Below are 24,989 nucleotides of genomic sequence, written 5' to 3' on the forward strand. Positions count from 1 at the left end.
GCTGAACTCTGACGTTTCACGGCTTCATGAATTCTCTGAGTTATTAAAATAATTTCAATATTTCTTCATCATTTGAGGCTTTTATTATTTATTATTATGTTGTTATTATTATTTAGTTATTCAGATTGTTCTGGTCAAACCTTGAGGTCACGACTCTGCAGACATCGTGCCTTTAATGTCCTTTTGACCGGACTCCCTTGAGCCTTTGGACGCTCTTCTTGGACGCTCCGGGCACCCGTAGCCTGAAGCATTTGAAGTTTTTTCACTGTGGTATTAGTACTTCACTTCAGTACTAAATACTTCCTCCAGTCTTTTGCTGATGCGTCCTCACACACACACACACACACACACACACACACACACACACACACACACACACACACACACACACACAGGGTTTATGTGCTGGGATCCAGTTTCAGGATGTCCCCTCTGCAGCGTCATCCCTGGCTCCTGTCCCGTGTCCTCTGGTTCAGTCCACACAGATCTCGTTGGCTTCATTCAGGAGCTCCGTCTTTAAACGTCTTCACGGTCGGATGTTCAGCGTGTCCCAGTCATGTCCTGTGTCCTCAGCTCTCGTGTACGTGTCCCAGCAGCGCGTCTTCCTCGCCCCCCGTCATGACGTCAGGGTCGGTCCACCTCTTTGACTGAATCCATGTTTGAGGACATAAGTTTAGTTCTTGAAGGTCTCTCAGAGCTCACATGTGACGGACAGTTCCATCGTTGTCCCTCAGCTTCCTGTCTGTTTGTGTTTGTTTACTCTGGTTGTTGTTGACGTCATGGACGTGTCTTCAGCTCGTGTGGATTAATTTTGGAAAGGCGTCCTCTCAGCTGTCCTGATGCTGCTGTTCATAAAGTGAGCCGGCGCTCTGTGGACAGGCTAAATTTAGACTCCAGATATTTAAATCTCCTTCAGGAGTCTGCAGCTCCTCGGCTTTCAGCTCGTCTGTCCGTCCCCTGTCCGTCTGTCTGTGGTGATCCGTCTCTCCTGGACGATAATCACTGTTTACTGCAGCGGCTCAGCCGGAGCTTCAGGCTGCTCTGAGGAGGCTTTAAATAGACGAAGATGATGTTAGCATGTCTGCAGCGAGGCCGCGGGACGTCCAGACGCGTCCCAGGACAGTTAACTCTGTCCACTGGCCACCGCCTGCAGACCTGGAGACACTCTGTCAGTGATCAGATTGTCCAAATGAGACACAGCCTAACCTAACCTCCCCCAGGAGAGAAGACAGACGCTGAAATACACAATAATAAACAATGAATGACGACGTCATCATGAAAAGAACAAACATTATTTCTGCTTGTTCTGATTTTGGTGCATTTGTTGTCTATAAACATTATTTTAGACATTAGAATGAAGAGAGACGGTGAGCCGTGCTCACGTTCAGGCTTCTTCCTCTTCTCCTTCCTCTTCCTCTTTCTCTTCTTTTCTTCCTCTTCTTCGTCCTCGTTCACTCATGATTTGGACGAGCTTCAGTGAACCCTCCGCTGGGTTTGCCGCCTCCTCACCTGACGTGAAAGCGGCCTGACGCCTCGCTGAGAGACGTCCGCTCGACAGGAAGAGACGTCAGCGTGAGGTCAGACATGAACTCGTTTCAGCTGCTGTGATTAAACACACAGAAGAAGAGGAGGAGGAGGAGGAGTGTCCTGTCTTGGTGTGTCTCTTCCTGCAGCTGCTTCAACAAACGATGTTTAAGGATTTTTGACTTTGCTGAGAGAAGACGTGTTTTTGTCTTCAGCGTCTCAGAGGACTGAAACCAGCCCGTCTCACTTCATCACTGGTTCATTTTGGAGGTTTTCAGGTCAGACTGGCGGCTGGACGTCTGCGCTGCTCGCCCTGTGTCTCGCCCTGTGTCTCGCCTTGTGTCTCGTCCTGTCTCGCCCTGTGTCTCGCCCTGTGTCTCGCCTTGTGTCTCGTCCTGTCTCGCCCTGTGTCTCGCCCTGTGTCTCGCCCTGTGTCTCGCCCTGTGTCTCGTCCTCATTGTCTGACTTCAGGACTGTTTGAAATGTGGACGGTGGTCTGACAGTAGACATTCAGCTGACATGATTTGAAGTTTGTCCTCAGTGTCTCAGAACACAGGACGCGTTCATGTCCCATGTAAGTAATAATAGCAGTGATGATGATGATGATGATGATGATGATGATCTACAGTTTGACCCCTGACTCCCCCTGTGGGCCTTCTTTAACTGGTTCTAATCAATCAGCAGACTGTTGGTCAGTGAGGTCCTGTTGGTTGGCTCACAGCAGTCACATGACCGTCTGCAGGTGTTTCTGTTATTGTGTCCACTCCTCTGTCAGTCAGCTGATCATGTGACTGTGGTGATGTCATTCATAATGTGCTCATTGAACGTGTTGACCAATGAAGTCAGTCACTGATGTGTTGCCATGACAACGAGAGGAGACAAAGAGCTGCTGTGATCCACAACCAACACGCACATGCACACACATGCACACACACACACACACACACACACACACACACACACACGCACACACAGCTCTGAGAGACACACACATACACACAACTCTGACACACACACACACGCACACACAGCTCTGAGAGACACACACACACACACAGCTGACAGACACACACACAGCTCTGACACACACACACACACACACACACACACAGCTCTGAGAGACACACACATACACACAACTCTGACACACACACACACACCCACACAGCTCTGTGAGACACACACACACACACAGCTCTGTGAGACACACACACACACACACAGCTCTGACAGACACACACACAGCTCTGACACACACACACCCACACAGCTCTGTGAGACACACACACACACACACACACACACACACACACACACACACCTCTGTGAGACACACACACACACACACACACACACACACACACACACACAGCTCTGGCAGACACACACACACACACACACGCACAGCTCTGACACACACACACACACACACACAGCTCTGACACAGACATACACACACACACACACACACACACACAGCTCTGGCAGACACACACACATACACACACACACACACACACACGCACATGCACAGCTCTGACACAGACACAACCCCCCCAGTGTGTTCTGTGGTGTGATGTCTCCTCCACCTCTTCACACCTTCCTCCTCCTCTTCCTCAGCTGCTCTTTCCGGCTTTGGAAATTGAAAGTTGTGTGTGTGTGTGTGTGTGTGTGTGTGTGTGTGTGTGTGTGTGTGTGTGTGTGTGTGTGTGTGTGTGTGTGTGTGTGTGTGTGTGTGTGTGTGTGTGTGTGTGTGTGGGTTTGTCGACTTCCTGCGGCGGCTTTTCAAACTCGAGCCTCTGACAGCGTCAGGTAGACGCACTCAGGTAGCAGCAGACAGGTGAGAGACGATGAAGAGGTGAACGTGAAGGTGGCGTCTCACCTGCAGAGGTTTCAGGTGAAGCTCCTGAAGGCTGCAGTCTGGACTCGGCTCAGTCAGCTGATCTGAGAGCAGCTGCAGGCTGACACGGTTTTAATGAGGCTGCACCTGCACAGGTGGTCACAGCAGCGTTGGCGGTTTGTCTCCTGTGTGTCCTGTGTCTCAGCCGTCATTGGACAGATTTCACGGCCTGACGGGACTGAGGCAGGCTGAGGACAGTCGTTCAGGCGGAGACGCCGGCGGCGTGCCAGCGCTTTCAGCAGCTGCCTCGACTTTAATAACGGCTTCATTTGATGAAGACTTCCTCTCAGGCCGCCTCACTTCCTCTTTGCTACGATTGGCTGAACAGCTTGATGAGTTATTTTAGTTTAGTTCTGCTTCGGCTTCAGGTGTCGCTTCAGTAAAGAAACCACCTGCTGACTAATGCAGCTGTCTGTGTGGAAGTACACACAGTGTGTATTTATAGTTTGTCAGTACACGTTTGCTTTGGTATGAAGGTACAGAGTCAGAGTACTTTGAAAACAGTAAAACTTTATCCACACAGCAGGACAGACAGTCTGTCTCTAAAGACGATAGACGTGAGACTGTGTGTGTGTTCAGAGCGTCTCCTGATGACCAGCGTCGTCTCAGCCGCCCTGACTGTCCAAACGTCCTCCATCAGACTCACGCTCTGAAGTTCTGACTGAACCTAAAACCTTCTGGTGCTCCAGTTTGTCTCAGACTGACGGTCTGCGCTCGAGCTAGCACAGACGCAGCTGCTTTGAGCTAAATGCTAACGCCAGCATGCTAACATGTTGTTTAGCAGGTACGTTGTTTGCCATCTTTGTTTAGCGTGTTAGCATGGCGCAGCTGAGGCTGATGGGAGTGTCTTTGGTTCTGCAGGTGTTTGATTGAAATGTTGACCTGATGGTGGCGCTGTATGAACACCAGGATGCATCCTGTGGGGACCTTGAGATCCACTGAGGGGTCTCTGAGGAGCTCTGGTCTGACTCAAGTCCAGCAGACAGTTTCCCTCCGTGTTCACGTCGCTCGCCGTGGTGAAGGTGAAGTCACTTTGTTCCACACACAGGATGTAGCTTTCTCACGGCGCTGACGCAGCACACCTGACGGATGTGTCACCTGGTGTCTTCTGCTGAACGCTGCACTCGAACGCACCACAAAGACCAGACTGCTGACAGACGACCAGTTAGTGTGAGATGACCAAAGCACCCCACGCCTACGACAGTCTGACTTTAACCACATCGAGTTTTGACCCGGCTCCAGTCCAGGACCGCCACGGTCCGGTCCAGGACCGCCACGGTCCGGTCCAGGACCGCCACGGTCCGGTCCAGGACTCAGAAAAGGCCACGACGAGCTCTGCTGAGGATCTGAGGGTCAGTGACCTTCAGACCTCAGGTTCGATGATTTTCTGCTTTTCTCTGTTTTGTGTCCGTGTGGACTGATGATCTTTGGCTTTAGGACCAAACACGACCTTTAAAGACGCCATCTTGGACTGTTTTTTTTTTTTTTAACGTTTCTGTAAGAAGAGTGGCTACAGCGACTGTCAGGGAGGAAATCTGAGGCATATCTGGGCTTTCCAGTCTGTATTTAGAGCTGTGTGTGTGTGTGTGTGTGTGTGTGTGTGTGTGTGTGTGTGTGTGTGTGTGTGTGTGTGTGTGTGTGTGTGTGTGTGTGTGTGTGTGTGTGTGTGTGGTGTGTGTGTGTGTGTGTGTGTGTGTGTGTGTGTGGTTTCCACTGTTGCACAGGGGCCTTTAAAAAGGGAAGTGATGTGATGAAATCGGCTGTTTCAGCTAAAATTGTCGAAGCTGCTTTTGCATTTGGACGGTCGACTCCCTTCGTGTCACACGTGAAGCGAACGTTAGCGGTGCTAACAGTGGCCGCGCCGCTGCTTTGACGCCGTTTCTGTCTTTGTTTCCTGAGTCAAACGGCTCTTCCGTGTCTCAGCTGTCATTGGTGAAGCTTCCTGTGACGCTCAGCCGAGACGCCACCGACATGCAGGACAGAAACGCTTCATATGACGCTGACGTCTCGCAACGCTCCTCAAGCTGATGTCCACGACGTCTCTGCTGCAGGACACAGACAGGAAGTCCACTGGATGAAATATGGCCGAGTGCGAGGACGGAGACGAGGCGGTCCTGAGGGAGGCGCAGTTTTATTCTTCTTCTGTGGTTTGAGTTCTTAAGTCTGAGCTCACGGTTTGTCCTGCAGACGTGCTGAAGGCTGGACTGAGCGTGCCCATGCAAACACACACGCACGCACGCACGCACGCACGCACACTCACACTCACACTCACACTCACACACACACACACACACACACACACACACACACACACACACACTCACACTCACACACACACTCTCGTGCTTGTTGTTGCTGTTGTTTGTTTGTTGTTGTTGGGGCAGTGAGAGCCGACCTCAGCGTCTGGTTTCATGGCTGTTGGACAGTTCTGTCCCTGACGGGGACTGACGCTGGTTGGACGCATGCTGCTGCGGCTCAGCCTGCTTCATGTCTCCGGGTGGAGCTTCGGTGCAGCGCAGCTTGCTCTGTTTGGATTAGCCGGTAGCTTAGCTTAGCTTAGCTTAGCTCGCTCTGAGGCTGGCGGAGCAGACGGCAGGTTCAGATCCACCAGGAGGTGATGAAGGAGGCTGCAGTGGACTGACAGTCAGTTGTCCAGCTCACTGACCTCTCACCAGCTTATTTCAGTCTGATGATGATGATGATGACGATGATGATGATACAGGAACTGACCTTTTTTGGACAAGAGCATCAGCTAAACTAAAACTGGAGCGTCTCAGTATGAATATTCAGTGTGTGCAGACTGTGCTGCCGCATTACGAAGTACACTTAAGTACTTTTAACATATTTGTACTTGAGTATTTCCATTTTCTGTTTTTTCTGTAAGAGCAACGTGTACATAAACTTTGACAGCTGTTTGATGGATGGAAGTGAGCTGTGGTTCAGACCTCCGTGTCCCCCTCAGGATGGTGATGGTACGTCCCGGCTGCTGTGCTGTCCACGTCCTGTATGTGAAGCACGTACGCCATTGCGCTGACAGTACAGTGAGCTGCAGTATGCAGTAGTAGTACTCGCAGGGCTGTGGACGCTCTGTGAGGTGTAGTTTGGGTGCAGTCATGTGTCGCTGAAGCAAAAACGTGTTTCATCACCTCGCCGAGCTGCGGCGGCATCACATGAGCTGCTGCGTCACCAGCACAGGAAACAGGCCGCCGGTCTTCTTCCTGTTTGCCCGCTGACCTTTGACCCCCGCGTCCGTTCCCTTTTTAACATCTGTCTCTCACTTTCGCCCACGGTGACACTGATGAGGGGAGGACAGGAAGCGAACGGAGGGAAATGAAAGGCTTGATGCTCTGACTCATCTGCTCTCTGGGTGTGAACTTCAGCTTCTGCTGACTCTTCATTACGAGAGTGTTTTTCTACTCTTAGACCTTTTCTTAACACCTGAGCGCGCACGCACACACACACACACACACACACACACACACACACACACACACACACACACACACACCCGTCTTTCCTCTGCTGCGTCACCTGTTCATACCTGCCTGTCATTAAGTGGCTCTGCGTGGTCTTAGCTCAGTGTAGCTTCGAGCTAACGTGTCATTAGCTCACATTGTTTGGATGCAGCACGTGAAGAGTGAAGGAAACGTTGTTTTTTTAATTGAAATCGTAAATCAACGAGCACGCTGCGTCTGTGATGTCACAGCTTCAGCTCGCCACAGGGCGTGCAGAAGGGTTTAACAGCGCCCTCTGCTGGACCACAGGGCATTTCATCAGTCTTTTAATTTGAAAAGGTCATAACGGATCAAATGTGTCATTTATTTTCTCATGTTGGAATAAAAGTCAGACTTTTAGCTGAACAGTGACAGAACTCAAAGTCAAAGGTGTTTTTTCACCTGGATGACGGCGCGAGTTCCAACAAACGAAGAAGAGGCGCTCGTCAGCCGGCTCACAGCGCCGCTGTTGCTGCTCCCTCATTGGCCGATGATGATTGCTCTCCGATGATGTCACCACAGTAACATGAATATTTTGGGGTTTTGGACAAAATGAGACGTTTGAAGAGTCACTTTGTGCTCGGAGATATTCAGGAGTTTTCATTGTTCCTTTGCTGTGAGCGACGATGGAGAAGAAACCGTTTGATTGGTCACAGTTTGGTTTGATGCTGGCTTACTGGATGGAGAGATGGAGGGATGGATGGAGGGATGGATGGACAGTTAGATGGAGGGATGGATGGATGGACAGTTAGATGGAGGGATGGATGGACAGTTAGATGGAGGGATGGATGGACAGTTAGATGGAGGGATGGATGGAGGGATGGATGGACAGTTAGATGGAGGGATGGATGGATGGACAGTTAGATGGAGGGATGGATGGACAGTTAGATGGAGGGATGGATGGAGGGATGGATGAAGTGCAGGAAGCTTCATGAGTGATCTGAGACGTCTGTGTGGACATGTTAATGAATGTGTGTGAGCTGTAATGTGAGACAGCAGAGACACTCTGTGCAGGAAGTGCAGATTAGAGGATGAAGACAGACGTAAATATAGTTCTTAACACATGGAGGACGTCCATGTAAACATGCTGGACACCTGTCCACTCAGACACTTTTAAACCAAGGGTGGACAGAGGCAGAAAGAGCCGTTAACTCTGAGAGTTTTAAGAAACGTTTGGACAATGTCTGTGTGGACATTTGGACAGTGTGCTGCAGAACAGTTAAAGAACGAGACAGAGCTGCTTCAGACTGAGCAAACTGAGATTTTCAGGGTCGTATGAGTCTGAAATGAACGGTTACATCCCAAAAAAACCCTTAAAAACCTCGTTAAAGACGTCACAGAGTCTGTCGGCGTTGATCGGTTATCGACCTCAGAGCTGTTTGGTACCGACTGAAACGTGTCAGAGCGTCGAAATCTGTCGTGAAAAAAACAAAGATGGCGTCGAGCGTCTGATCAGGTTAATGATCTTTTATTTTTCTCTGACGGTTCCTCATTCAGATCATTATTGTGCCATTTTTAGAGTTTTATTCCAGTTGTTGTCAGATGGTTGTTTGTGTTTTAAGGTTGAACGTTTCTGAGTTTTCGTACATTCCTCAGTATAAATACAAAGAAACATCGCGAGTACGAACATAAATAAATAAATAGATAAATAAATAAATAAATAAGATGCAGGACAAAGAGTTCCTGAAGTCCGACTTCTCTGCTCAACATCAGCTCCAATTAAATTCACCAAGATGACCAGAGGTCCAGTTCAGTTCACTGATGATTCACTCAGTCACCTCTGCTCTGGGGGGGGGGGGGGGGGGGGGGGGGGGGGGAGAGGAGAGGGGGGGGGGGGGGGGGGGGGGGGAGAGGAGAGGGGAGGGGGAGAGAGAGAGAGAGGAGAGGGGAGGGGGAGAGAGGGAGGAGAGAGGAGAGGGGAGGGGGAGAGAGACATTTAGTTATATAAGAGAGCTCTCAGCATCTCACAGCATCACGGCACAGCCTGTTTGTATCACACACACACGCACACACACACACACACACACACACACACACACACACACACCGTGTCCTCTGCAGGTCCGTTTAATCACATATTGATTGTGTAAATAAACGCCACCATGACCGCTCTGTCCCTGCCTCGTGTCCGTCGCTGTGACTCGTCCCTCACATTCAAATGAACTTTATTGACAACATGACGTGAGCGCAGCAGTTCTTTAGAGGTGATGAGCGACAGTGAGTGTGTGACTGTGTGCAGCAGCTGCGTCTTTGGCGTCTCCGTCTGTCTTCTCTGCGTTTGATGAGCAGCGACGCTCTTTCAGCTCGACAGGTGAGCGGTCAGGTGCTCAGGTTGTCTTCTGACCTGTATGGACCAGTCTTTGGGACTGCTGCAGTGTGTAACGACGTCCAACACGAGCTCAGTGTGTATGAGTGTTTGTGCGTACCATGTGACGAATTCCTGTCCAACACCTGACTCTGTCCCATCGTCCTCATTGGCCCAAGGCTCCGCTAAATTGACCTGCCACAGGTCGAGTTTGGGCTGTTAGGGAGGGGCAGCAGTGCAGGTGAGGGGTGCGCTGGATTATGACACAAGACAAAACCCAAACTGAACGTGACACAATTGTCCTTTTGTCTTTCATAATCTTTAGAGGCCAAAATCATGATTGACGGTAGGACTTGGTGACTCGTTCAGGTGCGTTACTTCATCCAGTCTCACCTTGGTGAACCTCACTGGGATGAAGGTTTTCAGCAGCGCTGACGAGGTACAACATGTCGAAACATTAATGATCAAACTTCATGTTTCTGTGCTCAGACTGTTCACAACATGCAGCTTTGAAGCTGACATACCTGCTACCTTCCTCCTGATTGGTCCATACGCAAAACACTAAGGGTGTCTGATTGGTTATGAATGAAACGTGGGATTGTATGCCATCACACCTTTACCTGCGTGAAGGTGTCATCACATTGGGAAGCTACCTGTGAGCCTGTCCCTCACCTCTGTCAGCCTGTCCCTCACCTCTGTCAGCCTGTCCCTCACCTGTCAGCCTGTCCCTCACCTCTGTGAGCCTGTCCCTCACCTGTCAGCCTGTCCCTTACCTCTGTGAGCCTGTCCCTCACCTCTGTGAGCCTGTCCCTCACCTGTCAGCCTGTCCCTTACCTCTGTGAGCCTGTCCCTCACCTGTCAGCCTGTCCCTTACCTCTGTGAGCCTGTCCCTCACCTCTGTGAGCCTGTCCCTCACCTGTCAGCCTGTCCCTCACCTGTCAGCCTGTCCCTCACCTCTGTCAGCCTGTCCCTCACCTGTCAGCCTGTCCCTCACCTGTCAGCCTGTCCCTCACCTCTGTCAGCCTGTCCCTCACCTGTCAGCCTGTCCCTCACCTCTGTCAGCCTGTCCCTCACCTCTGTCAGCCTGTCCCTCACCTCTGTCAGCCTGTCCCTCACCTGTCAGCCTGTTCTGCAGAGACCCCTTCATTATGGGGCCACAGACACATGGCTGTGTCCTGCACAGGCCGGGACGATCTGCTTCTCTTGTCTTTGTGTGATTGATTGATTGATTGATTGTGATTGATTGACATCAGCGCCTCATGTTTTCTAGGATTAACATCATCATCATCATCATCATCATCATCATCATCGTCATCATGAACACGTCATGATCATGAAGTAAAAAGTCTGAGCCACATGTCTTTCATGCTGCGAGGGTCTTGCCAAGCTAGCATTACGGCTAGCGAGCTAATCTGCACGTTCGCTGTTGGCTGAGCACGATAACGCACACACAGTGTTTCTGTGAGGTGGAAGCAGCCTTGAGGGCAGAAACACTCTGCACTTCTCTTTTATTAGGATGTTTCAGCCGAAACGCCGTCCTGACAGATTAAACCATGAATATTTATTGTGCTGGACCGACCTTCCTCTCCTCAGAGTCAAGCTAACGAGGCGGCCGATGATCAGCCTGCTGACGTCTGCGTCGGTCATGTGACCCTGCAGGTTGTCAGTTCTGTCTCTGCAGATGTCATCGTTTAGTGTTTCTGCTGGTTTTGTTCCATTTAGCTGGAGAGAAATGTCTCGCAGGAGGTGCAGATCTTATGAAATGTCAGCATTAGAAATCTGTCTGTCTCTGTCTCTGTCTCTGTCTCTGTCTCTGTCTCTGTCTCTGTCTCCGTCTCTGTCTCCGTCTCCGTCAGATGATTAACCCAGACTGTGTCTCTTTCTCTGCAGTGGAGGGCAGACAGGCGGCATGACAGAGGAGAAATGTCCCCAGCTGGTGGACTACTTTGTAGTGGCAGGTTTGGACCCTGCGGGGCCCTGGAGGCCCCTGGACGAGGATGGCAAGACCTCCACCAACTCCTCCTCCTCCTCCTCCTCGTCTTCATCGGGCCGCGCCGTGGAGTCGGTGACGGACCTGGCCGTGATAGCGCGGGGCCTCGGGGAGGAAGTGCCGGAGGGCTTCACCTGCATTGAGAGGACGCTGGGCGGACACTCGGCCGAGCTGAGCGCCGGCCTCATCAACAACCCACACCTGTACCTGTGCTACCGGCGGGGACGAGACAAGCCGCCCATACTGGACCTGGGGTGAGACGCACTTTGATTTGTTAGCTTCGGGTCAGGGTCGGGGTCAGGGTCAGGGTCAGGGTCCAGGCGGGCCGAGCCAGCTGGAGGGTCAGACTCTGCTGTGTGAGCCGCTGCCGGGCGGCGTTCGCTTCAGTCACAGTCCTGAGAGACGCTGACGTCTCATTCAGGACCCGGCAGGTTAAAACGCCGGTCTGAGGCTGCGTTCAAACACGTAACGGTCCTGAGCGTAATGGTCCTGAGGTCCACAGCCCCCGCATCCATTTCAATGAGGCCGAGGAGCTGCAGAGCCTGAGGCCTCCAGCAGAGAACACGAACACAACTGATGCTTTCACAGTCATACAGACAAATCACTCCTCTGATGACTTCCCAGAGCTGCAAAATCCTCCCTCCTAACGTTATGATATACGTCCTGATATAAACCCTGAAACTCATGAATCTGTGACTCTGGACTTCCTGGATCGTATTTCGTCCACTCAGCAGCCCCTGAGACACGCTCAGACCAGCTCTGCTCTGAACATCAGGTAACAGGAGACGTCCAGAGCTAACGAGTGTGTGCGTGTCAGCACGATGAGGACAGGCTGAGATGTCCTGAACGGGCCACCGTACGCAGGATAAGGCTGCACTCAGCTCATAAAGGAGTTACTGTCACGACCAGTTTCAGCTTCACACACACACACACACACACACACACACACACACACACACACACACCCGTGTGCGTCCCTCACAGATGGTTTGCTCCTCTTCAGCATGTGAAGTCACATAAATGGTGACGTCGCCTTAAACTCGCTCCAGGCTGCAGGATTCAAAAACAGGCCAGTTCATTCCACTTTTTTCACCTGAAGCTATTTTTAACTAACAATAATTTCATTTTCTGTTAATCTGCCAAGTATTTTTCAGTGAATCGATTCATCTTTAGGTTGAAAAGCATCAGAGAGCTGAGAGACGTTAACGAGTGAGCGTCCTCAAACGTCCAAGAGTCTAAAACCCAAAGATGTTCAGTTACCCATCGTGTGAAACAAGGAAGCAGCTGATTCTGCTGAATCCTCTGAACATGTTGCTGAACGAGCTGGAACCATCGATGGATTTTAGTATTTTAGTTTTAATCAGCAGATCTGATCATGCTGATTGATTATCTGACCGATCGGTGCGGCTCTGGTGAGATTTGACGTGAACTGAAGGTGAAACAGGACTGAACCTGTGGACACAGAGCCTCAGCCTGTCCGTCCGTCCGTCCGTCCATCTGTCTGTCTGTGTGTCTCTCTGTCTGTCTGTCCATCCGTCTGTCCGTCTGTCTGTCTGTCTTTCTGTCTGTCTGTCCATCCATCCGTCTGTCTGTCCGTTGGGGACATGAAGGCTGTAACTCTGTCCTCTGTGTGACGATGATGTGATGCTCGGACAATAATCTGCCCTCGCTGACGTTTGGCTGCAGAAGTCAGGACGTCAGTGAGGAGGGGCGGCGTTGGCGGCCTCCTCTGGGCCCGTGGCGTCGTCTGCACTGAAGCATGATGGAGTTGAGGTCCGGTGCGTTGAGGTCACGTGACGCATATTAAAGCTTAATCTTACATAACACAGAGGATTATGTAACGCGTGGTGGGCAGACCGTCGTGTCCTGGACTCTCTTCACCATCTCTTTGTTTCTGTCATGCTCAGCTGTTTAATTACTCTGGATTACACTCGTTTCAGGGATAATGAGGCCAATCCTCCTCCATTAGACGTCAGATTACATCGTTTTTCCCGTCCTTTCAGGAGTGACAAGCAGCGAGCAGGTCGAGTCTGATGGTTGTTCAGATTAAACTCTCATCAGAAAACTCAACATGTGAGCTTCATGAGCAGCTTCATGAGCAGCTTCATGAGCAGCTTCATGAGCAGCTTCATGAGCAGCTTCATGAGCCGTGTGTCTAAAAGCTGAAGCCACCGAATCCTCAGTGAGAGCAGTGAAACATGGAAGTGTCTGAAACTGGAGCTGTGAGGCTTTCACAGACCTGCAGGCCGTCAGCGCCTCGAACGCCTCGCCGGGCTGATGACGTCTCTTTGCTTTTGCACGCCGTGCTGCTGTCATCAGTACCTGACAGGTCAGGGCTGAGAGCTTTAAAGCAGCAGAGCGATGTGACTTCCTGAAGTAAACCTGCAGATCAGCTCTGACGATGACGCTGTGGTGTCGCTCGTTGGCTGTTTGACGATGAGCGACGATGAACTTTCCCTGAACGACCAGAAGTGACGTCAAACCTTCAGTCACAGAGTCTCTCAAACTGCACTTAGCAGCTGATGCTCAGTGACTGCGGGACCTCGTGAACACCTGGCCATTCTGTGTTTATATCCCAGCACAGGGAGGCCCTCTACAGGTCATCAGCGGTATGACCAGCAAAGACAAAGTGAAGCACAAACAAACAACTTAGAAAAATAAAAGAATAAAAGAAAGACCAGTTGAGGCTCGTGGTTACAGTAAACTTACATGAGAAGAAGAAGAAGATAAAGCCTCACGAGTGAGAAGCTGCAGCTCGAGAACTGATGGCAGATGATGTCAACCATTAATCGATGATCAGAATATTTCAGGATTCTTCTTCTCTTGGAGCTCAGCGTGAAAGTGATGCTCCACAGGGAGATGAAGGTTTGGGTTCAGCGCAGAAATGTCAGTGAGGAAGTCTTTGCTGCTTTACTACGTCCAAGCAGACAATCACAGAAGAAATACCTTCTTCTTCTTCTTCTTTATTCCAATTAAACTGGAGACTTAATGCTCGATCCAGTCTGATGAATCAGCCAGGCCAGGTTTGTTTGGTTGTTTATTTGTATAAGAAAGTGCAGCTCAGACATGCTGAAGGTTTGTCTGTGGTCATTTAGAAAGTCCCTCACAGAGCCGGTCCACCGCGGACGGTCATGATGTTTGCATCAGACATTCGTTTTCCCCTCAAGATGAGTTTTAATAACTTTGGTTGTTCTCTGATGTTCATATCAGCTTCAGCTTTACTTTGTTTTTAGTGTTTCAATGTTAGCGTTGTCACTGTGAGCGTGTTAGCACCCTGATGTTAGCATTTAGCTGAAAGCACCGCTGTGTCCCTGCAGGGTTCTGTATGAGGGGAAGGAGCAGCTGAAGCAGGGCTGGTACGTCATCGAGACGACGCCTTACAGCCGCTCGGCCAGCCTGAGCTCCGGCGGCGCCCCCACGGCCCACCGGGTGTTCCTGACGTACCGGCGGGCTCTGGACTCGCAGGGCCTCCACACGCTGGGCGTCACCGACATCGCCCTGCTGCTGCCCAGCAAAGGAGAGGTCGCCCCGCACACCTTCTGCCGCGTGGACAAGAACCTCAACACCGGCATGGTGAGCGCCGGGAGGGCTGGGAGGTGTTTCAGCTGCGGATCTGTTGTTGTTTGTTGTTCTAATATGAATGATGTTCTCGAACCCTCACAGATTAATGTTTGCTGTGCTGAAGAATAAACAAGATGAAATAGTAGCCTCTCTCAAATAAAGGCCAGGGTCTCCTGTCAGAGATTAGCACCTGAATTTTTATGTGTTTTAATGAAAAATACTGCAGTATTTTTGTATTTTTTAGTGAACGTTGTGTGTTTGTGTCTGTCTCCAGTGGGGTCCAGCTCTGAATGTGTGCTACAAGAGAGCTGTAGCCAAAGCCAACGCCCTGGTCTACAAGGCCAGTGAGTATCTGTCCTCGTCTGCGCTTCACACTGCTGTTATCAGAGCTCCCACAGCCGGGACCGAACCGCATCCATCCCATATCTCTGCAGCTCAGATGGCTAGCACCAAGTTAGCATAACCACATCAGGGCCCAGCTGGAAAAGTGCTGGAATATTATCAACAGGAAATGAATTCAAACTTTAAGTAAATATTTGATTAGTTGTAAATTTGTCGGTTTGGTAAATGTTGTTAGTCTTAAAGCTGAGAAGGTCGACCTTTTGTCTGGAGCTTCTGCAGCTCCTCATGTCTGGCTGATTGTGGTCAGTCGTGGCTCAAACTGATGCTGTGTGCTGCAGGTCTGATCAGCCGGTACCCGGAGGAGGACCTGGAGGCCTTTCCTCTGCCCGAGTCGGTGCCGGTCTTCTGTCTGCCGATGGGCGTCACCGTGGAGAGCTGGCCTCTGAACACCAAGTACCAGCTGCCCGTCTTCTCCACCTTCGTCCTCACCTCCGCCTGCGGAGACAAGGTCGGAGAGGCAGCGACACGCACACGTGCACACGCAGCATGACAAAGAGTGACGGTGAGCTCAGAGGTAACTGCTGCTCTGCCTGCAGGTTTACGGAGCGGCCATCCAGTTCTACGAGTCCTTCTCCAGGGAGCTGCTGTCGGAGCGGCAGAGCGTCCGGCTCGGGCTGCTCAGCGTGGTCGACCGACGGCCGATCACCAACCGCAGCCTGCAGGTGAAGAAGAGCATCTGCGTCCTCTCCCACTGGCCCTTCTTCACCGTCTTCCAGAAGTTCCTCACCTTCATCTACAGATACTCCATCTCCGGACCTCACGTGCTGCCGCTGGAAAAGTCAGTGCACCGTTATCTTTCAGCCTCAGTCCCTGCAGAGGAGGGCCTGAACGTGAACCTGGTCTAACGAGACGTTTTGATCGAATCCTTAAAGTCTGCTTGAGTTTTTCACTGGTGGTAACGAGTGGTGCCTTCGTTTGAGTCCTTGAGTCTCCACATGGAGTCAGGATGTTTAGAGCTTTCCCGTCCAGATAAATCACTGTGATGAAACTCTCATTTGTGTGTTGTTTCATGTGATTTTGAGCGTTTTGATGCTGGACTTTCCCTCTAATGACTGATGTGTTTTCTCTGCAGACACATCTCCAGCTTCATGCACAATGTCCCGTTCCCCTCCCCCCAGCGGCCTCGCATCCTCGTCCAGGTAAAGACTCTGAGACAGACACTCCACAGACGCTGAATGAGTTTACGTACGAAGGGAAGCTTCATGAAGGCTCTGTAGCTGTTATCACAGATGGATTTTAGCTTTGACTGTTTGCAGCTGAACTCAGAGAATAAGAAATGTCCGTTTCGTGTAACACAGGTTTATAAAAACAGGAGCTGGAAAAGAGTTTCCTCCTGCTGACGTTTCTCCTTCACCTCCTCCTTCAGCAGGCTGGAGGTGGGGATCTGGTAATGGAGCCCGATCAGAAGCCGTCCACCTATTGATCTTTTCTAATTAGCTGAACGTTCCTCGACGTGATTAAAAATTCACTGATGATCTGTCGGCTTCACACGTGATGTCACTCGGCTGCATGCGGGTGGATGATGATGGGGCGCTGCAGGCGACGATTGGCTCGTTAATTTTGTGGGTTTTTGGTGTCAAAGTTGTTCTGGTCATCGTTCAGGTCGCTTCTAACAGGTTTTTACTCACCAGCTTCAGCTTTAAACAGCTTTGATCAATCAGTCAATCAATCATTAATCAATCAATCAAACAGTGAGTGAAAGGACAGGAGAAGAAGAGCCGTCAGATCAGAAACAGACATGATCTCAGGTGTCAGCTGCTTTGCTGTGAACAGTGAAAGCTGTGTGTGTGTGTGTGTGTGTGTGTGTGTGTGTGTGTGTGTGTGTGTGTGTGTGTGTGTGTGTGTGTGTGTGTGTGTGTGTGTGTGTGTGTGTGTGTGTGTGTGTGTGTGTGTGTGTGTGTGTGTGTGTGTGTGTGTATTCGTGCGTGTCCTGATGACCGTTGGTTGTGTCTTGCAGCTCTCACCGTACGACAACCTGCTGCTCTGCCAGCCGGTCTCGTCCCCGCTGCCTCTCAGGTCAGTTGGCTGCTGGCCGGCAGCTCAGAGGAGGGTTAACGTGGGGGGGGGGGGGGGGGGGTCTGTGCTTCTTGACATTTAGAGGATAAAACATGAAGATGAAGTAAACATAAATAAACATGTTTAAAAGATAAAAACTAGCTTTAGTTTAATTGGTTTTATTAGAATTTAATGATCGTTAGTGAAATAATAACCTCTTTATCTTTTAACTTAAATTATTGTTTATCTTCTTTATTCTTAAATTTGTAAAAAGGATATTTTGTTTTGTTTTTTTAACTTCCTGTTGAAATCTTTTATCACAGTGTTTTTCATTTTGTATCATGAAACCAACATCAGGCGTGTTTGGAATATGTGCTCTTGGCGAATCCACAAAACTTATTTGCTCCATTTTGTGTGCGTGCGTGCGTGCGTGTGCATGACAGCGGCGCGAGCTTCCTGAAGATGCTGCAGAACCTCGGTCCAGACAACGCCTGCACGCTGCTGCTCGCCGTCCTCACCGAACAGAAGCTGCTGCTGCACTCGCTGCGGCCCGACGTCCTCACGTCCGTGGGCGAGGCGCTGGTCTCTGTAAGGCTAAAACACACGTGCACACACGCACGCACACACACACACACACACTGAGGTCTGTATGACGACGTCTCTGCGTCTCCTCGTCTCCTCAGATGAGCTTCCCGCTGCGCTGGCTCTGTCCATACATCCCACTGTGCCCGCTGCAGATGGCCGAGGTGCTGCTGGCGCCGATGCCCTTCATCGTGGGCGTCCATTCCAGCTACTTTGACCTGTACGACCCCCCCACTGATGTGGTGTGCGTCGACCTGGACACCAACACCATCTTTCAGTGAGTCTGCTGATTGGTCAGGTTTGATTTGATATCCGCCTGTAACAACCAGAACAACCTAACTCCTCTGCTCACCTCAGGTCGGAGGACAAGAAGCCGCTGTCATGGCGGTCGCTGCCCAGGAAGCCCGGCAAGGCTCTGTTCAACACCCTCACCAACCTGCACAAGACCCTGGAGAAGAGTGAGTGACGGCTCCGAGCTGTGTGAATGTTAGACTTGATTTCAGAATTAAAGTCAAAGGACATCCTTTTCTCCTCGTGGCTGCAGTTTGCACTCCCGGCCAGGAGGAGGCGACGTTGGAGTTCCTGCTGACCGACTACGATCAGATCTACAGGAGTCAGAAGCAGCTGGAGCTGGAGATCCAGGAGGCGTTCCTGCGCTTCATGAGCTGCCTGCTGCGAGGATACCGAGCCTTCCTGCTGCCCATCACCCAGGCGCCGTCAGACACCACCACCGACTGCAGCTCCCTGTTCAACCTGCAGGGTGCGCTCTGACGGACCTGTGTGTGTGTGTGTGTGTGTGTGTGTGTGTGTGTGTGTGTGTGTGTGTGTGTGTGTGTGTGTGCGCGTGCTGAAGCTGAAATAACAATAATGATTTTATATTATTGTTTGATGCAGTTTTATGATCTTATCAGGTTGTTTTCCACTAATTTTCCTTAAATTAATTATTCAGAGGAACATTTAATTAAAGGCCGTGTTTGTTATTGGGTTCAATGATCAGCTCTAATTAAAACTTTGATAGATTTCACCAGTTATCAAGGAAAAATGTCAAATATTTGTTGGTTATAGCTGAAAACGAATGATGTTGATATTTTGGAGTTTTGTGCTCTCACTGCTGCCCCCTGGAGGCAGAAACATTAGAAAAAAGCAGCTACTGTTGAAAAGAGTAAAAATCATGATTTCACTGTTCTTCATTTGGCGTCTCAGAGCCATAAAAATGAGAAGTTTGGGATGAAAAGGTTTGAAAGGTTTCTTCTTGTTTGAATGTGAAGCTACAAACAAAGCAATGATGAAGGTGCCCCAGAATCTGAATTAGATAACTGACTGATGCTGCAGCCTGTTCTGAATCAGATGCATTCATGCATTAACACTCAGGTCAAAGGGCAGCGATCAATAATTGTTGGGACATGGACTGTCTGATCGATGAACTCCTCCCCCTCCTCCTCCTCCTCCTCCTCCTCCAGGGTTCCTGAAGTCTCGGGATCGAACGCAGCAGAAGATCTACGGGCAGCTGACGAGGACTCAGATGTTCACTCAGTTCATCGAGGAGTGCTCCTTCGTCAGCGACCGACACGCCTGCCTCGAGTTCTTCGACGAGTGTGTCCAGAAGGTGAGAGCGGCGCGAGCTAGCACGTTAGCTTTGGAAATGCTGCTGCTCTTTTCTCTGCAAGCCTAGCTTTAGCTTTATCTGCTTAGCCTGGTGGATGTGTGATGCGTGTACAGGTAGATTGCAGGTAGCTGAAGCGAAGCTGAGAAGGGAAAATCGGAATCATCTGGAAGATGATAAAGAAATGTAGAAGGAGCGTGTTGACGGTTGTTTGTCGTCAGGTGGACGTGGAGAAGCCGGAGGAGGTGAGGCTGATCGATCTGGATGAGACTCACAGCGGAGAACACACGGTCTTCATCATGCCTCCTGAAGAACCTCAGGAACCTGACGGCTCCGAGTGCCCCGCCCTCTACAGGTACAGAGTCAGGAAGGTGTGAAACATCAGCTCGTGTCCCCGCGTGTCTGCTCAGGGTCGTACGATGACCACATTCTCTCCTTCCAGTTATGAAACCTTCCCCACACTGAGGCCAGAGCTCTTCGACCGGCCCCAGGACCAGCTGCGGGTCCCGGCCAAGGGCAGCGCCCCCAGCAGCCCCGCCCCCCGGAGGACAAAACAGGTACACCCACCAAAAACAGGAAGAACAGTTTGATCTGAAAGCGAACGTTTAAGGTATTAAATTCATCTGTGAGCAGGACTGACAGGTGGTTTGATCCAACACCTCCTGCTTCTGACAGCCTGATATCACGTCTGTCAGGACGTTACGAACGCTCTGATAATCAGTCAGATCAGAGATCAATCAGACCTCGTTAGACAGTTTATTCCTCGGTGTCATTGTGAGATTCAGGGTGGGATTTCTCTGCTTTGTGGATCAGTGTTGGGGTCCAGGATCTGTTAGACCAGTGCGTCCTGAGACTCTGGTTTTCTGTCCTGACCCAGTTTCCCTGAATGGAGAGCAGAGCAGGAGCCTTGTGAACAGTCTCGCTGCGTATCGTTTCATTTTAATGAGTCTTATCAATATTTCACAGCTCATCCAATATTCACAAGTCACAGACTGTGAGTGTGAGCGGCTTTGTGCTGAAAACCTGAACCTCAGACATTATTTCCAGGTCTCTGGACGGGAGGACGAAGATGTCCGTGAGACGTGTTTATTCCAGACAGGAAGTCCACATGTTCTGTAGCATCCTCAGAGAACGTCTGACGCCATCTAACGTCTTTTCCCTCCCAGGAGATCAAGCTGGCCCAGAAGCGGGCTCAGAAGTACTCGGCGGTGCCGGACATGTGGTCCAAGTGCCTGCTGGGTCACTGTTACGGCCTGTGGTTCATCTACCTGCCCACCTTCGTCCGAGCGGAGAGCGCCAAGGTGCGCGCGCTGCACACGGCCTACGACGTCCTCAAACACATGGAGAACCGCAAGGTGGTGCTGCCGGACGAGGTGAGACGGGTTGGAGGCGTTTAAGGCGCTGAACAACAGCGAAGCGCCTGATTGGTCCGAACGTAAACCGTAAAGTCTCAGAGCGACTCTTCAACACGGTGGTGTTGTTCTTAGCTGAGCTGTTTCTGCAGGCTCAAACTGACCAATCAGAAGACGGCTAAGTCACATGACGTGCAGATAGCTCACTTATTGGACAGAGTTTTGGTAGTCTGTCATCTGCAGAGGCAGGTTTGCTTATTTAACAGCACAATTCACAGACAAACAACGACAATACACCAGATAAAAGTAAGAAACGCGTGAAGAGAAACTACCGAGAACACAGAAGATTCACACAGAGAAAAACCTGATGGAAGAAAACAAAACTCAGTGTGAACAAACTCAGTGTGAAAGTGTGAACGATGTCCCAAACTGCATCGTTCACACTTGACTGGTTCACACAACAGAGACCCACAAACACAGAGAGGAGATCAGAAACACAGCACCGAGAAACCAGCTCGCCATCTTCACGTCATCCAATTCATCTTTCATCCACGTTAGTCCATGTGGAAAGTGTGTGTGTGATGTGTGTGTGTGTGTGTGTTTCAGGTGTGTTACAGGATCCTGATGCAGCTGTGCGGTCAGTATGGTCAGCCGGTCCTCGCCGTCCGAGTCCTGCTGGAGATGAAGAAGGCTGGAATCACACCCAACACCATCACCTACGGATACTACAACAAGGTCCCCACACACACACGCGCACACACGCGCACACACACACGCACACACACACACACACACACACACACACACACACAGTTATCATTGCCTTTCCCATCAGACAGCTGTGATTTGACCAGATGTCCTCTGTCCTCAGGCAGTGCTGGAGAGCAAGTGGCCGTCCACCAGTCAGGGCGGACGTCTCCGCTGGGCCAAGCTGAGGAACGTCCTGTTGGCTGTGGCCCAGTTCAGACAGCCAATCAAACGGCGGCAGAAGAGCGGCTCGGTGGGGTCGCGGGGAGGTCAGATGATAGTTGTTAGACGTTTGTCACAGGACTGATGGTGATGGTTTCAAATGACGCTACGTGATGTGGACAGTAGTTTAACTACACACACTTACTCCAGTTCAGATCTGAGGTACTTGTACTTTACCTGAGTATTTCCATTTTATGCATCTGCATACTTCTACTTGACTGCATCTCAGAGGTAAATACTGTACATTTGTCTGACAGCTTTTACTTGTAGTGTAGTAGTAGTAGTAGTAGTAGTAGTAGTATTTTCACTGTGTGGTATTAGTACTTTTACTCACATGAAGCATCTGAATACTTTGTCCACCACTGCTGTTTTGTAACTGTCACTCTGGAGGATTCCTTGTAATGTAGTATTAGTTATGGGACAAATGAAATTTAATTAACTGCAGTGGTTGAAGACAACAAGTACTTTTACTCAAGTACTATGCTAATGTATAATTTTCAGGTACTTGTACTTCTATTCCACGACATTTATCTGAGTTAGCCGCTCGTCTGCGTCTCCTTCCCGTCCAGTGAAAACCGTGAATCTCTGCTGGAACTCAGATATTTAAGATGAGTCTAAATATTGAAGTCGTTCTGTTTCTTCTTTTTTCTTTAAAAGAAGCGATGATGGACTCTGACCAGAGGCCCCGCCCCCACTCCACTCTGATTCGTCAGTCCAGTTGGAGCGGTCTGTCGGAAAGCTCCAGTCACGAGTCTCTGACGGGTTCGCTGGTGAAGAGCAACAGTCTGAGCAGCATGAAGACGCCGACGGACAGTGAGAGACGACTCGCTTCTTACTTTATGTCAATCTTAATCAGTTCAGTTCAGCAGAGAGAGAACGTCAGGACAGCAACATGATTTTACTGCTGAGTCATTAAAATTAAAGTGAGCATTCTGCTTATTTGTCATGAAGATTAGAAAACAGACAGCAGGAGCAGGTCCACACTAGTCTTTTCCCCGGCCTGTATTTGAGACCGGGCTTTTATTTGAGGAAAGATGGTGTACACGCTCGTTTTAACCCAGTATGTTTTGTATTTTTCACACTGTAGTTTTACAGTAAAAGCCAAATATCCATAAAGTTTTACAGACTGACAGTTGCAGTCCAGTCATCTTCTGTCAGAGGGTTCAGCTGCAGGCGTTTCCGTGTGATGGTGTTCCAGTCATGTCCCTTTCTGTCCCACAGAGGTGAAGCTCTGCAAGACAACCCTCCGTAACGCAGGCACCAACGGCTGCAGCGACGCCGTCTCCCGCAAACCTCCAATGGGACGCAGAGACACTTCCACCCCGCCTCCAGCGCCCCCTGGTGGTGTCCTTGTTCGGCGGAGTCAGGTCTGCCTCTCAAACTTCTACAAGGAGTGCGCAGAGTCGGCCGACTCCGAGCCGGACTGCAGCTGCCAGCCGGCAGAGAGAGACGGCAGGTCGGAAACCTCAACGATCTGTTTGAAAGAACTCTCTTTAACTGAGTTTTTATCCAATCATCTCTTATCAATGGATCTAAACTCACTTTAGTAAGATGTCAAGCCTTGGATTACCTCGTTTCTCTGTCTTAGATGTCAGTTCTGAGGTTAGTTTGGAAGGTGCAGAATATTTAAAGATGCCAAAAGGCAAAATTCCTTTTAAGAAAATTGCCTCCACTGATGGAGCGTGGTGGACACAATAAGCCGCAGTATTGATCCTCAGCGCTGTGTTCAGCTGAGCAGCACGCCGTGGTTCAGTATGATTCACGTCTTTCGTCTTCTGCCCTTTGACCTGCAGACCTGGAGGAACGCGCGACTCGGCCGGCAGAAGTAAAGCTGTGGACGAGAACTACAACAACGTCTCCTCCCCGAGCCGAGGAGGCCTGGCAGGGAAACTCCAGCAGCTTCTCACTCCGACCAGACACAGAGTGTCCGTTCGACGAGCCGCCAGCGTGGACGACCGGCGACCAGGAGGAGGAGGAGGAGGAGGGATAGGACGGAGGGTGTCTGAGCAGAGGCAGTCCAGGAAAGCTCAAGTGGCTGAAACGCTGCTGAAAGCCAAGGAGAGGCTGGTCAACGCGACCTCAGAGGTTTGGCTTTTTGCCTCAGTCAGCTTCATTCTTTAGCAGAACCTCAACTCTCAGATGTTGCCTCGATGTTGTCCGTGTTCAGACATTTTTTGCTGAGTCATCTGCTTCCATGTTGTCTCTCCTCAGAGTTCGTTGTCTGTAGGAAGTGACCTCGACTTGACGGACGCGCCCAGTCCAGCCTACCCTCTGCGCAGGTCCTGGGACGCCAACCAGGACGGGACGGGACTGGAGGTGAGCGATCATTGTCGGGAAACCCCCGCAGCAGCCGGCGTGGTTTGGTTGTGTCCTCACTCCGTCCTCCCCTCTCTCTGTGTCCAGGTGTTGATGTCCAGCTGCTCTCTGTGCCGCAGCTGTAACTCGCTGGTTTATGACGAGGAGATCATGGCCGGCTGGACATCGGACGACTCCAACCTGAACTCGTCCTGCCCGTTCTGCTGCGCCTCCTTCGTCCCCTTCCTGAACGCTGAGATCTGTGACTTGGGACCCGTCAGCAGGTACAGACGATCATCAGCATGCTGTCTGTAGTGATAGCATGCTGACGTTAGCGTGCTATAATGCTTTAGAGCTTTGATGCAGAGTTTTCTCCAGAAAATGAGACACTGTCTGTGCTAACGTTGCTCCTTTTCAAGTTTCCCTCCTGTCCTTTTCTGTCAGTGTCGAGCGCAACAACTGGAACACGGAGGACGAGGTGGAGAGCGCGGTCAGGCCCCCCAGTGGTCAGGAGGCCTCCCTGCGACAGCAGTGTAACGGTCTGAGCGAGGACTCCAGCTCTGAGACCAGCAGCTACTCGGAGAACAGCAGAACGACCACAGTGAGACACAGATCCTCACATCCGCCTCCCTGTCCTCTCGTCCTGCCGTACTTCCTGTCTCACTCACAGTCTCTGCCCCCCTCCACAGGGTTCCTCATTGGGCGGGGCTCCCCAGGTGGCGGTGGCCTACCTGAGCCCTCTGGTCCTGAGGAAGGAGCTGGAGAGTCTGCTGGAGAACGAGGGTGAGGCGGTCCTGGCCCAGCCTCAGTTCCTGGACAACCACTCCATCATCTTCTGGAACCTGGTCTGGTTTTTCCAGCGCCTCGGGCTGCCCAGTAACCTGCTGCAGCTGGTCAGAGCCTCGCCGCTGGTCGGCCAGTTGACGCAGGTAACACGCGGTCTGACGCCGCCCGCCGCCCTCCGTCCACACACACTGAAGCTGAAATCCATTTCCGTCTTACTGTGGAGGACAGTGT

The 24,989-nt window shown here is 50.8% G+C and overlaps 1 protein-coding gene across 2 annotated transcripts in view; it reads left to right on the forward strand.

The window, feature by feature from the left end:
• The window catches only part of dennd4b (DENN/MADD domain containing 4B), a 33,272-nt gene that overhangs the window by 4,359 nt on the left and 3,924 nt on the right, over positions 1-24,989 (forward strand). The window contains exons 1-25 of one of the 2 annotated variants that reach the window (XM_070966855.1): positions 5,500-5,571; positions 11,114-11,467; positions 14,531-14,786; positions 15,049-15,118; positions 15,455-15,624; positions 15,713-15,954; positions 16,249-16,315; positions 17,134-17,192; positions 17,615-17,759; positions 17,855-18,030; positions 18,111-18,211; positions 18,298-18,513; positions 19,214-19,359; positions 19,578-19,711; positions 19,799-19,913; positions 20,523-20,729; positions 21,315-21,443; positions 21,580-21,724; positions 22,335-22,490; positions 22,899-23,133; positions 23,471-23,762; positions 23,889-23,993; positions 24,081-24,256; positions 24,417-24,573; positions 24,662-24,901. In XM_070966855.1, coding sequence (XP_070822956.1) covers positions 11,133-11,467; positions 14,531-14,786; positions 15,049-15,118; positions 15,455-15,624; positions 15,713-15,954; positions 16,249-16,315; positions 17,134-17,192; positions 17,615-17,759; positions 17,855-18,030; positions 18,111-18,211; positions 18,298-18,513; positions 19,214-19,359; positions 19,578-19,711; positions 19,799-19,913; positions 20,523-20,729; positions 21,315-21,443; positions 21,580-21,724; positions 22,335-22,490; positions 22,899-23,133; positions 23,471-23,762; positions 23,889-23,993; positions 24,081-24,256; positions 24,417-24,573; positions 24,662-24,901 — 4,074 coding nt within the window. In that variant the 5' untranslated portion in view covers positions 5,500-5,571; positions 11,114-11,132. Of the gene's footprint in view, positions 1-5,499; positions 5,572-11,113; positions 11,468-14,530; positions 14,787-15,048; positions 15,119-15,454; positions 15,625-15,712; positions 15,955-16,248; positions 16,316-17,133; positions 17,193-17,614; positions 17,760-17,854; positions 18,031-18,110; positions 18,212-18,297; positions 18,514-19,213; positions 19,360-19,577; positions 19,712-19,798; positions 19,914-20,522; positions 20,730-21,314; positions 21,444-21,579; positions 21,725-22,334; positions 22,491-22,898; positions 23,134-23,470; positions 23,763-23,888; positions 23,994-24,080; positions 24,257-24,416; positions 24,574-24,661; positions 24,902-24,989 lie in introns of those variants that run through there. The other variant, XM_070966854.1, reaches the window with a different exon arrangement.

The sequence above is a fragment of the Chaetodon trifascialis genome, chromosome 7, assembly GCF_039877785.1.
Source record: "Chaetodon trifascialis isolate fChaTrf1 chromosome 7, fChaTrf1.hap1, whole genome shotgun sequence".
Lineage (NCBI taxonomy): Eukaryota > Metazoa > Chordata > Actinopteri > Chaetodontiformes > Chaetodontidae > Chaetodon > Chaetodon trifascialis.